The 12,375-nt window shown below is 43.1% G+C and overlaps 1 protein-coding gene across 5 annotated transcripts in view; it reads right to left on the reverse strand.

The window, feature by feature from the left end:
- chd6 (chromodomain helicase DNA binding protein 6) overlaps window positions 1-12,375 on the reverse strand; it is a 67,147-nt gene that overhangs the window by 5,914 nt on the left and 48,858 nt on the right. For all 5 annotated transcript variants that reach the window (XM_044023399.1, XM_044023394.1, XM_044023395.1 and 2 more), the window contains exons 30-44: window positions 11,911-11,989; window positions 11,277-11,334; window positions 10,134-10,509; window positions 9,609-9,817; window positions 8,715-8,812; window positions 7,448-8,272; window positions 6,818-7,072; window positions 5,884-6,205; window positions 3,995-5,476; window positions 3,540-3,691; window positions 2,937-3,200; window positions 1,168-1,809; window positions 719-958; window positions 372-512; window positions 40-144 (exon numbers count right to left, since the gene is read on the reverse strand). In XM_044023399.1, the coding sequence (XP_043879334.1) occupies window positions 40-144; window positions 372-512; window positions 719-958; window positions 1,168-1,809; window positions 2,937-3,200; window positions 3,540-3,691; window positions 3,995-5,476; window positions 5,884-6,205; window positions 6,818-7,072; window positions 7,448-8,272; window positions 8,715-8,812; window positions 9,609-9,817; window positions 10,134-10,509; window positions 11,277-11,334; window positions 11,911-11,989 (5,248 nt within the window). The remainder of the gene's footprint in view (window positions 1-39; window positions 145-371; window positions 513-718; window positions 959-1,167; window positions 1,810-2,936; window positions 3,201-3,539; window positions 3,692-3,994; window positions 5,477-5,883; window positions 6,206-6,817; window positions 7,073-7,447; window positions 8,273-8,714; window positions 8,813-9,608; window positions 9,818-10,133; window positions 10,510-11,276; window positions 11,335-11,910; window positions 11,990-12,375) is intronic.

The following is a 12,375-nucleotide window of genomic DNA, read 5'->3' on the forward strand; positions in this document are numbered from 1 at the left end:
GTAGAGGCAGAAATAATTAGTTAGCTGTTAAATACTCACAGAGTGTTTGACCACATCAGCCCAGTCTGGAGCTACGTAGTACTCCGAGTTGGCATCCAGCCACCTGGAAAGCTCCTTTATAGCTGGAGCCATAGCACCACCAAGCTGCAAGAAAGAGAACCAGCACAGTGATTTCATTAGTTCTCAGGTTCCTTTTAGCCTGTGTGAAGAATAATGACACCACAGCGCCATCAAGCTGGAGCAATGCAATATGAAATGAAATGCAATAGGATTTTGTGACTGAACTTTATCAAAAAACACTTTGAAATGTTACGATGCTGATGAACTAATAATGTGAATGAGCTCTATGTGTGCGTGTGTGTTTTTCATACTCTGCGTCCAGTGCCTCGGTGCACAACAGGAACCCTCTCCTCTCCCGTCAGAGAGTTGATATCCAGCTTAGTTGGGTCTTTACAGCGATGCCTCCTCTGCTTGGGACGCTCCACAAAACTATGTAACAGACCTGCTCCAGTCTGTAGAGGAGGAGGAGGAAGAAAGAGGAGTTAGGGAGACACGATCATAATTAAACACAAACAAATGGCGGTGCTGTAAGTAACAAACAATGGTTTAGAGAAGCATCACAAATTCTCAAATGTTAAAACAATTTCACACAGAAAGAAACAAAAAGCACGAGTGGTATAAACAATGAACAGAACAAAACAAAGACTATCAGACGTACATGAGCAAACGTGGGCAGCTCCATACTGTAGCCCGGATTCTGTCTCAGCCACTCGATCAGGCCTTTGCTGGCTGCCTCTCGGTCGATGGCCATGATCTCTGGCTGAGGAGGCGTCTGTGTGGGGGTAGGAGTAGAAGAGGAGGACGGTGTGGGGGGACCTGCTGGTCGCTCTGAGGGAGAGGGGGATGGTGAGGAAGTGGAGGAGGAGACAGAGGAGTGGCTGATCACCTCCACCCGGCCCTGCATGTGGAAAGACACAAACACAAACACACAGGTGCAGCTATTTTAACACTTTAAAACTGATGAGTGAGAAGGATGATTTTACCCTGAAACCTTCTTTTTTAAGTTCGGAGATTTCCCCCTAAGTGCAGTTTCTCTGTATTGTCACAGTGAAGCACATACAGTTTTAACTGGCCTAACACTGAAAAGGCCCTCCTCCCTCTACCCACCTGTGTCTCAGGCAAGTGCAGTCCTCGGCTCTTGGTGAACTCAGAGTACAGAGCCTCTACGTTTCTTCTCCTCCCTCTCCTCCTCCTCAGTGAGTCATCTCCCCTCAGGCTCCCATTAACTATTTGCCCAGTTACAGGATGGATTAGCCCAGCCTGCAGTATCCCGGCCATGTCGATCCCCACTGAGCCTGGTAAGGGTGCAGTGATGGGGGGCAGCGGTGGCAACTTGAGACTGCTGCCAGGACTAGCTCCATGGTGGCTGATCCCTGGTGCAACCACAGCCTCACCTGTCGCAGTGCCACCACTGGTGCATATTTCTGCAGACGACTTGGTTAGATCAATGGCCGTTTCTTGCCAGCCATTGATCAACATGGGTGCTGTGCGGTGAGAAGGCGGGGCTACCACCGGCACCTTCTCACCGCTGGAGCTTGTGGTGGCAGCAGTGTGGCATGCTGCTGCTGACTTCCCAGCTAAAACCTTGGCAGCAGCTGCCACCGCAGCCGCTTCGTAGTCAAAAGACCTCCGACCTCCTGTGCGTTTGAGCTCGGGGAGGAAGGGAGGAGCCACGAGCCTCTCCTGTAAGAGAGGCAAGGAGGTGAGGCGCCAAGCTCCGCGCCCGCATGCGCTGCCCCGCGGCATGTACTGTCAGGGTGGACAGGGTGGGTGAGAGGTAGACAAGAATGAGAGAGAGATGATGGCTTTATTAGACATACATATGGACTGAGACACGACACAGTGACGACTGTCAACAAGACCTGGGTAGAACCATGAGCCCTTCACGTCAACAATACTCATTTATCAGCTCCTAATTTTGACGCAGTTTCTTCATGTGCCTGATGATGTCAAAGGTAGCTTTCCTGATTTGCTCGTCAGAGAGAATACAAGTAAATAAAAATACAAGTATAAATTTGCTCATTTTCTGTGGCGCGGAGCCAGGATCGTCAGAATTTCGCTCCTTGAATACACATTGTTTCTTTATAAATCAAATCTTAATGATTCTCTATTCATAGACTATAAACACACACAGTACCAACAGTACACGTTACAGAGACAAGTAACTTTACAAAAAGAAACAATGATATGAACAAGAAGTGTCCAGTGTTTGAATATTATTAATTCATACATTTACTATCACTTCATCCTCCACATGAGGGTTTGCCGGGCTACTGGAGACAATCCTAGCTGACATAGGGCGAAAGGTGGGGTACACCCTGGACAGGTCTTTTTGAATTTTAGTGCCGTCAATTTAATGTGTTGCAATGAATATCAAACGTATCACAAAATAATATAATGCCTTTGTTCTCTTCCTGTGGCATAGCTGAAGATGTCGCTAACTGGCATTGTAGCTAATGGCATCGCTGATTCTACAACTTTACGTTGTAGTCTACAATTCACTGGGTGTCAACATCAAACAGTCTGCACATAATTATACTTGATGTCTCAGCCAAGTTTATTAGACCTGTGTTGCACAGTGTGATTTATAAGGATCTTATAATATTGCTGAAGTCTCACAGTGCATAAGAGGCATTACACTCCACCCTTGACAGGAACAACAGTGTGTCACGGACGATGACGATGCTTGAGCACAGGAGACTTTTTCATTTGTTATGAGGGAGATTTCACATTACCAGCAGTATATACTGGACACCACTTGTTATGAACTATGGCATGAGATAGTGGAGATAAATGTAGATGGATGAGCGACACATTAATGTGCACAAAAAGGGAATTCACAGATTCATTAGGTCTCAAGTGCTGTGTGTTCTCACCTTAGGTAATCTTGTGAGAGGGGGTGGGATGGGGAAGCCCAGTCCAGAGTTTGTCTGCTGGACTCTGGTCTGGCCTGTGATGGAGTTCGATACTGTGGTGGGGAGGAACCCTGCTCGGTGGTGGTGATGCTGGGCTAGGCTGTTGGCCAGACATGAGTTGGTGGTCAAGGAGCCTGGCGAGTGTTGCTGCTCACTCGGACAAGGCCACTTCCCTTTTAAGATGGCGTGGCAGATGTTGTCCAGGCGAGTGATGATAACCCGGTCCTGCAAAGGACATAGCAATGTGAAAGTGTGCACAAGTTCATAATAAGAAAGGCGAGTCTGAGGAAATGAGAAGAAGATAATAACAAAAGTGAAGCTAGGGCAAATTTTAGAAAGGTTTATAAAATACATTAAAGTCATGTCAGCACAAAAATCTCTTCTTGATTTGAATTTAGTTAGAGTGACTCAATAATCAGCAAATGTATTAATTTATTTATTGGTAGTATTTTTTCATATTACATGCAGAAATTACACTTTGTAAACCATAATTATTACGGTCAAAGATTTTCCTCTGTAAGATTAGTTTCACTGACATTTTTTACATAAACAACAGTAGAATACCTTTGGCCACTCTGAAAACGAGTAAAGTGCTTTCTCCTGTAAGAGCTGTGCGATGGTCGGCTCCCTGGTGTCATGAAGACCATCAGGAATCTCACATATGGAAATGGGAGTGGCAAACCTGGGGCTGTCTGTGTATCCTTCCACCACAGAGACTATAGAAGAAGAAGATGATGGTCTCAGCTCAACATTTTAATCATATTGAAATTGTTTTCAATACATTATTCAACTGATGCCATCATGTGCTCAAACATTAATTACAGTTGGTGAAACTTGGAACTTGGATTCACTGTCTGAGATCTTAAAACTATAACTATAAAAAAAGTATTAACTGGTTTCTCAAATGTGAAGCATTTTAAATTAAAACAAATTAAAGTACACATTAAAACAATCATTAGTTGCAGTTGATCCAGATCGTTTTAATCTTAAACCCAGTCTGAAATTAAATGACTTTGTACCTGATGCACTTGGCCTCTCCTCCTTTATTTGTCCTTTGTCCACCAGGCTCTCTGTGGAGTCCACCAACCCATCTGTCTGTTCCAGCTTTGGGGTTAGGACTGTGCTGTCCGCCTCCAACAGCTCCTGCTTCATCTCAACTTTGATCTCAGACAGAACCATAGACTCAAGGCCATCTGGCGTGATCTCAGGTTTGACCTCAGAGCTGTCTGGATATGTTGCGAACTCCAGAACGTCTGGCTTGGCTTCAGGCTTGATGGCAGATGTGTCAGGAAAAGCTGTTATCCTTAAACCGTCTGGCTTCGTCTCGTGCTTAAGTTTTGCTCCATCTGGATAAAAAGCAAAGCAAAGAGCTACTGGTTTGGCTTCAGGTTTTACTTGGACACTATCTGGGTAGGAAGCAACCTGGAGAATCTCGGGTTTACTGTCTAAGGTCTCAGGCTTCATGGGAAGGCTTAGATCTTCAGGTTTAGACTCTGGTGTTTCTTCTTTCACAGGATAGTCCAGCTGCTCAGCTTTGGTCACCAAGTCCTCTGACTTTACGGGGTGGAAAAAAAGTTTTTCTTGTTTCATGTGAGAGCTGTCAGGGTAAATGTGTAATACTTCCTCAACAATCTCTGTCTTTGTCTCCTCCACTTTGATTGGTAGCTCCAGTTGTGCCGTTTTATTCTCACTACCTGGTAAAAGAGGAAACTTAAGATCCAATGGTTTAGTGTCAATGCTGTTTTCAGGTAAAGAGGCATCAATTTTATTTTGATCAAGAAGATTGTCTTTGTTGTCTTCATTGATGGAGATTGTCAGGGCTCTATTTTTACAGTCTTCATCTGTACCTTCATAGTTCACCTGATCTGTAGAAACCTCTGTTTTGACTCCAACTTCTGCACTGCTCTTTGTGGAGGTCTCATCAGACTCCGATGCTAATGTAACAGATGAGAGGGAAGCAGAGGGGCAGGGAGGTTGAGTGCATTCTGAGTAAATGCTGTCCAGCTCCATCTTACTGGCTTTGGTATTTGACGGTTTTACTCCCGTTTCATCACAGGGCTGAATTAGTGGCATATCCATAAGAGAAACATGATCGATCTGACCATCTGAGATCTCATCCAACTGATCTGAAAGATCCGAATTCTCCATTGAACCTTCCTCTCTGGAATTTTCTACAATTTCTCTCACTTGCAGGAACTCTCCTGACGCATTTGGGATCAACGTTCCAGATTCAGCAGAGTTTTCCATTGTCTTTCCATCGACTGTCTGATATAAGATCAAACCATCCATATCCTCCCCAGATTCTTCAATAGACTGAGGGCAATGATCCAGCTTCCCAAGATAATGATGCACTTGAGGAAAGTCAGTCTTATGTTCCCCTTGCTCAATGTGTTCCTGAAGCTCTTGAGACAGATGGTTTGAGACCACCATCCTCTCATCCTGTTCTCCCAGGCCATCAATCTGGTCCATGTCAGGATTTAATACCAAACTTTGGTCTGCATCTGGATGACAAATAAAACCTTGCAACATTAGTTGACTGATTTCAGTTCAATTAGGAACACACTCACACACACACACATATATATACTGTATATATATATATGTATATATATATACATATATATATATATATATACACACATATATACTGTGTGTATATATATATATATACACATATACATACACATATAGATATAGATATATATATACACACACACACATATATATATAAAATCTTACAGCAACCTCGATCAATAAGTAATCAAGGAGGAAAAAGAAGTCCTGTCCTGCAATTACTTACAAACCAATACCACCAATAACAATTTCAAGGTCAAGGTCAATACAATCAGTTTAAGCCTCCTCCATTGACATCATTAAAACAGTGTCAGCTTTTTTTCCCACAGCATACCTTGGTATGCATCACAGTGCTCTCCTTCCATACTTTGATCTCCTTGTTTTTGAATGTTCTGTTCCATGGTCTCCCCAGCAAAGTCTTCCACATCCTCTTCCTCTTTGTCATCAAACTCAAACCCTGTGCCTTGCTCCTGCTCATCTCCCTCATCCACAGGATTGGACAGGCTCTCGGCAACATCTGAGTGGCTCAGCCTAACCTGCGGCTCATGGGCAGTCATGTCAGAGAGAGAGAGAGGAGGAGGGGGGACGTAAGGGGGAGGGGGGCTCACTGACAGGTCTGTTTGATCGGCACTGGGTTCCTCACTCACGCCAATGTCCTGGATGAATAAAACACAAGTGTCAAAATCAGATTTAGGCAGAACTGCCATTTTAACATTTCAACTGCTATTTTAAATTACATAAGTGGAAATTAATTGAAATGCTCTAATACACAAGCATCTTACTTGCATTTTCACTGAAAGACCATTTTAACAAATCGTAATATCTCAGTGACTTTCAACACAAGAAACATCTGAAGATGATTCTTAATTTCCTAGAGTGACTTAATATAATTTGAATGATATAGTGAATGTTGTTCATCTCTGTGTGTTGGCCCTGAAATGGACTGGGGACTTGTCCAGGGTGTACCCCACCTTTCGCCCTGTGTCAGCTGGGATTGACTCCAGTGCAACCCTCATGTGGAGGATACAACAGTAATTTTTAGTAACACTGAAAACGATGGGTAGACGGTGGGTAGACGGGTGTAATCTCCCAACTGTAAGTTTGTAAGAGTGGCTACAGTTTCATTATAAAAACCACTGCACAGGTGAACTGTAAAACTGTACCGTAACACAATTTGGGTGGTCATCCAGACTAGTGAGGGGCTATACAAATAATACTGTACAAATAACTTCAGATCATTATGTCTCCACTACCTGAAGGCAACTAACCTTAAAGAGTATGTAACTTGAGGACAGTGGCTCCACAGGGTCTCCTGCAGATGGGTGAGAAGGAGAGGAAGAGGGTGGGAGGCCTAAGCAATCCTCCAGAATGCCACCATCCTCCCTTCCTCTGTCTCCTCCCTGTGCCTCCTCATCCTCCTCCTCAAGGAAACCAGCCTCCAGAGTGGAGGGACCCAGGATTGGGTCAGATTCGTTGAACATGTGGTGAGTAGGACTGGAGTGGTCCGTACTGTCCCAGGGAGCCTGCAGAGATGGAGTTGGTCGATGAAAAAAAGAACACCTCATACAGTTGTATACTTCTGCCAACTACTTCAGACTGCATCTGGCCGAAACCTGTGATACTATGTTATTTGTTCCAATGGATCCTCCTAAATCACACACACTGGTCTTTAAAAGAAAAACTAGAAAATGTTTAAATTACTTGATATTCTCTCAACACTTTGCAATAATTTCCAAATCAAACAATAATAGAATTATCATCAGACAAACTAGATTAATCAATAATTTAAATAACAGAGGTTTTTACCTCAAATTAATCTACAGTTGCTATGAAACATACTTAATCAAACATTTTTAGTTTAACAGCTCATCACTCCAGATGAAGAATACCGTGTTTACCTGTAACTGGTCCAGCTCCACTGATGGCGCCATCAGCCCAGTTTCCTCTGATGAACCTTGCTCACCTACGAGCACATCACTCCTTATTTTAGAATCCAAGTCTGTCGTACCCACACCATATGAGTTGAGCATGCTTTGACCTCCTGCAGCCGAGTTAAAGGGGAAACCGTTGAGGGCATCCTTAGAGGTCTTCCCTCCGTGTAAAGCATCTGTTGACATGGCGTCATGCTGAAGGGAACTCAGCTCCAGAGTTTCATCCAGAGGAGGACAGTCAAGGAAATCGCCCCGTGATCCAGACACGATTCCCAGGCTTGGTGAGGCCGAATCTTGGGCATCCAGTGGTGGAGGTTGGAGGTGTGGGTGAGAGGAGGAGGAAGAGGAGGAGGACGGAGAAGGAGCTGATGGAGAGACAATATGATGCTGGTGGTGGTGAGAGGACTGGTGGGGGTATTCTGGAGGCTGAGGGGATTGGTGACTGAGGCCAGAGTCGTACAAACAGCAGTGAGGATGGGGAAGCTGCGGATGAGACGAGGACGTAGAGGAGGACGAGATGCCAGAGTGAGAAGTCAAAGATGGATGGTGAGGGTGATGATGACTCTGAGGATGAATGTGAGAGGAGTGCTGTCCCCTGACATAGTTCCTGTGCGCTTCCAGGAAGCTCAGCTGCGGGTCGTTGAGGATGTAGAAGTCGGTTCGACTCAAACCGTGGCGCGCTGCCCCAATGAGGAGGTCGCGGTCGTGTTTGCAAGTCTCCCACCAAACTGGGAGGTAGAGGGAGGGGCGGCAGAGCTGGAGGCGGGCCGAGAGTAAAGGGTGATGGAGAACCTGTGTGGAAGGGAGAAACAGAATCAGATGAAACAAAAAAAACAAATAGTTCATTCACAAGGAAAAATGTAGATTTGTGCAACCATTTTGATTTTGCGTTTTAGAAGAGAATGCATGCACATATTTGAATTAATTCATAATACAGTAAAAATAAGTGTGTCACAGGCTGCTATTTTCAGGATGATTTTTTAAAATGTGTTTTTTAAAAAAAACTGTGAAATAGACTGTTTGTTTTATACAGTATTTCACTGTGTGTTCCATCATGTTGTGCTTTGGGTAAAGCAGACTAGTAAAACAGTTTATTTAAGTCCCACTTTTGGTAGCCTGAAGTGATTGATACATCTAGATAGATTTATGGATATTTATCTCCTCAATATTCTGGACTTTGGTTCTAACACAGAGATGAACTAGTGTTAATGATTTTTTCCTTCATAGTGCCCACCTGCTCTCTGATTTTGCGGAGCAGCTCGATGCGGTATAAAGTCCGGGCTGCTCTCTCCTCAGTCAAAGGCTCAACCAACAAGGTGGGGTCCACCAGGCCTAGAATGACAGGAGAGGGAGGGATGGACAATCAATATGAACATTGAGCTAGAGAAAGATTCAGAGATTAAGGCAAACACATTAGACTCAAAGCAGCAGCTTTTCTTTCACGCCCATTGACACACGGTCAATTCTGCCAAAGGCTATTGAGTGTTTAATTTAGGATTTAGTGACTTGCCCAAAGACACTTTGGCATGGAGACAAGTAGAAATTAAACTATTAAACTTGAAGGTGACCACAGCAACAGATGCTGTTTTGGTTGTTTGTTAGCAGTGAAAATCTACTTAACATATCTTTACTAACCAGTGTGGAAGGAGAAATGGGATATGAACCAAGGACATTCAAATTCAGTGTGGATCAGGATTAGAGGGGGTATCCAGGCGATGGCTCAGCTATTACACTTGATTGCGTTTAAAGGTGTGTCTACCTCATTGTTCCAGGAACTGTGCAGTACCAGGAACCTGTTTCAAGGAACTAAGTGGTTTCTGTCGACCACTGTATGTTTACAATGGCATGAAAAAGTTATGCAATTTAGTGTGATGACATGAGAAATGGGCCACGATGTATACTCTAGTTCTCCAGGCAGTGGTAATGTAAAACTATATATCTAATATCGGTAACTAAGAGCAGAGCTACTAAAGATGGTAATAGAGATCACGTTAAGTATCTTTTCTTAGGTATCTGAACTGATCAGATCATTATAAAACTGTGTCAGGACAAATAAAATACTGGGTCGAAAGAGCCATGGTCATCTCTCACTGTCATATAGCACATGTCCATTAAATTTAAATCATACCTTCTTCCTTTCTCAGAGGCAGCTTGCAGGCTGTCCTGCACATGTTGACAAAGGAATTGAAGTATCTCTCCAAACTCTCGTCCGTCTTCCTCTCCAGTCGAGCCAATGCTCTGAACTGAGACCAGTCAAAGATTTTCCTCTCTGAATCATACACGACCCCAAATGACGACACGGTGCGATAAAAATCAGCTTGCTCCCGACGAGTCCACCTGTGACATGACCGAGTAGACAAAGACAGATGTGGACAACACAACTCAATATTTGTGTCAGAGGTGTTACAGAGGAAATCACATGTTGCCTTGAGAAGGTGCAGTTCTTTCTCATATCAGGTGAAAGGTTATTATGGTATTATTGCTCAATAATGGCAAACAATATGTTGCCTACCGCAGCTTTAAGATATACAGGTTTATTAGTTTCTAGTTCAAGGAAATGACAATGAAATCATACTTGATAACTTCTTTTTAATAAATTAAAAAATCTGATCAGCATTTATGTCGATTCAGAAAAGAATCTCGGCATCATTACCTTCTCTGCCACTCTAGAAACAGGGGGTCAGGTTCTGTGCTGACCACAGAACACCTCCTCAGCTCTTCACTCAGTTGCCACGTGTGTGGTCCACCAGTGTGATGACTGTGAGAGGCTCCAGTTCCACCGACCCCCATGCCCACGAGGCTGTCGTGAAGCAAGAAGTCGTGTCTGAGCAGAGGCTCTCGGCGTAGCGTAAACCGCTGGTAGGCAGTGATGAGGCGTCGTATACGTGCCGTTATGGCAGGGCCACTGGGCCAAAGGGGTCGGGCCTGGACCACGTGCAGAGCTGCCACACCTGTTCCCGTTCCCGTTGTTGTAGTGGTTGTGACTAAAGTCCCATTCTGGGTGCACACATCAGCAGATATTTGGGGGTCTGTGCAGAGAAAGAAAGAAAACATTTTGACAGCAATAAATGCAACTTTCTTTTTCCAGCTGAATGAAAAGTAATTCAATTTCATTTCAAATTCTAAAAGGTCACAGGAATTTCCAGCACAACCCAAAAAACTTGAAGCTGCAAATCATAAAAATCAAATAACTGAAAGCTGTAAATTTGGGATCAAAGTTTTTCCCCCATATTTCCCATTACAGTAAATGGGAAATCAGTCTTTTGCTAAAAAAAGAAAACGTGTTAAGCTCCCCCATTTACACCAGAACAACAGAGTATTTATCTGGATATCTTACCAGGCGCTCTTTCTCCAGAGAGCCATTCAACAATTGGATGTTCATTAAATGTGCCCACTGAGACCACGAGTGCCGATACAACCATCAAAACTCATTTTGCACATTTGATCATCCCTGCACTCTGCAAAGCCACACGGCGAAACGAAGATCAAATGGATTTACACAGGAAACGACACAGGAATGAGTTGTGGTTTGGCGGTGAGAAGCTATATCACAGTGTCTTTAAAGGGTGTCGGACTCATTAAGGGAAAACATAACAATGACGAGTTGAAATGATGGTTCAATTGCTTTTACGAGCTGCTGATGTCAGAGAGGATATTATACAGCCACCTATCACAAGAAAATCTCTACAGAGGAAAATAAATGTGAGTGTGGATGATTTTGAAAGTAAGGCCTGATGAGTAATTCTTTATTCCTGAGGAAACTAATGAAAAAAAACTACAGCCTGGCATGTCTCACCTGGACCAGTGCTGTCTGGCTTGTCTGAGGTATCGGTGCTGGAGCAGGTTTCCTCGCCCTGTCCATTAAAGACACAAACAGACAGAAAGCATACAAATGAACACAATAGCAATACAAGTGCAGCTCTTGTCCACACAATTACCAGAAACTACACACTGTCCTAAGACTACAAACTCTGTTAATATTAATATACCACAATTTACTTGTATTTAAATTCAATAAAAAGAGACAGATGTAGCGTTGCTACATTGTATAATGTGTAAAATGTTACTATTAAACTGAACACAGGATAAATAAGATATGAGTTGTAAAAGTGACATGAGATGTCACTTTTGAAATATGATTCTAGTAAAAGAATAACTCAAAACAAATGATTTATGCAATTCTTTCAAAACTGTCATCATTTTCCTTTTTTTGTGCAACAGTTCAAAAACATTCATTCATTCATGTAACATTTATGATTGGGATAATTTCTACAGCTTTTATCATCACATAATATGAATAGAATATATAAATATACAATGCAATTAATAATGAATTCCTCTCAGATGATGAAAACTAATTCTAAATAGTTACACAACACTTGTTAGTAAAGCACCAAGTGAGTGTGAGTGAGTGAGTGTCTCCTCTTTACCTTGCTGTTCTCGTCTCTATCTTCCCCTCCATCGGCTTTAACATCAGTGTCATCCTTCACCTCCTCAGTTTTGCACATGCTGATGAGACAAACGGGAGAAGAAAAATGCTGTGACAACTAAGACAGTGTCTTATAGAGCCAGACAGGTGAACAACTGAGGGATCGTGTAATGATAGAGTTACGGAGCAGCGCAAACTGTGACAAACCAGAGTGTCATTGGCATTTGCTTTGAAACAAAACATGTCAGCCACGTCAAACAAAAAACAATTCCACAACAGCAAAAGGCTGCTTTCGAATTATGACCTGCCAGAATGTGACAAGAGAAAAAACTGTTGCTGTGTGTTACAGATTCAATTTCCTGAGGTACTGCACAATGGACACAACCTCAAGGTGTTTGTCTGATGGATGAAATGAAAAGCAGGAAAAAAACACAAATTAATAATCACAAAATAATGAGAGTAGAAA

The sequence above is a fragment of the Solea senegalensis genome, linkage group LG4, assembly GCF_019176455.1.
Source record: "Solea senegalensis isolate Sse05_10M linkage group LG4, IFAPA_SoseM_1, whole genome shotgun sequence".
In the NCBI taxonomy this organism is placed as follows: Eukaryota; Metazoa; Chordata; class Actinopteri; order Pleuronectiformes; family Soleidae; genus Solea; species Solea senegalensis.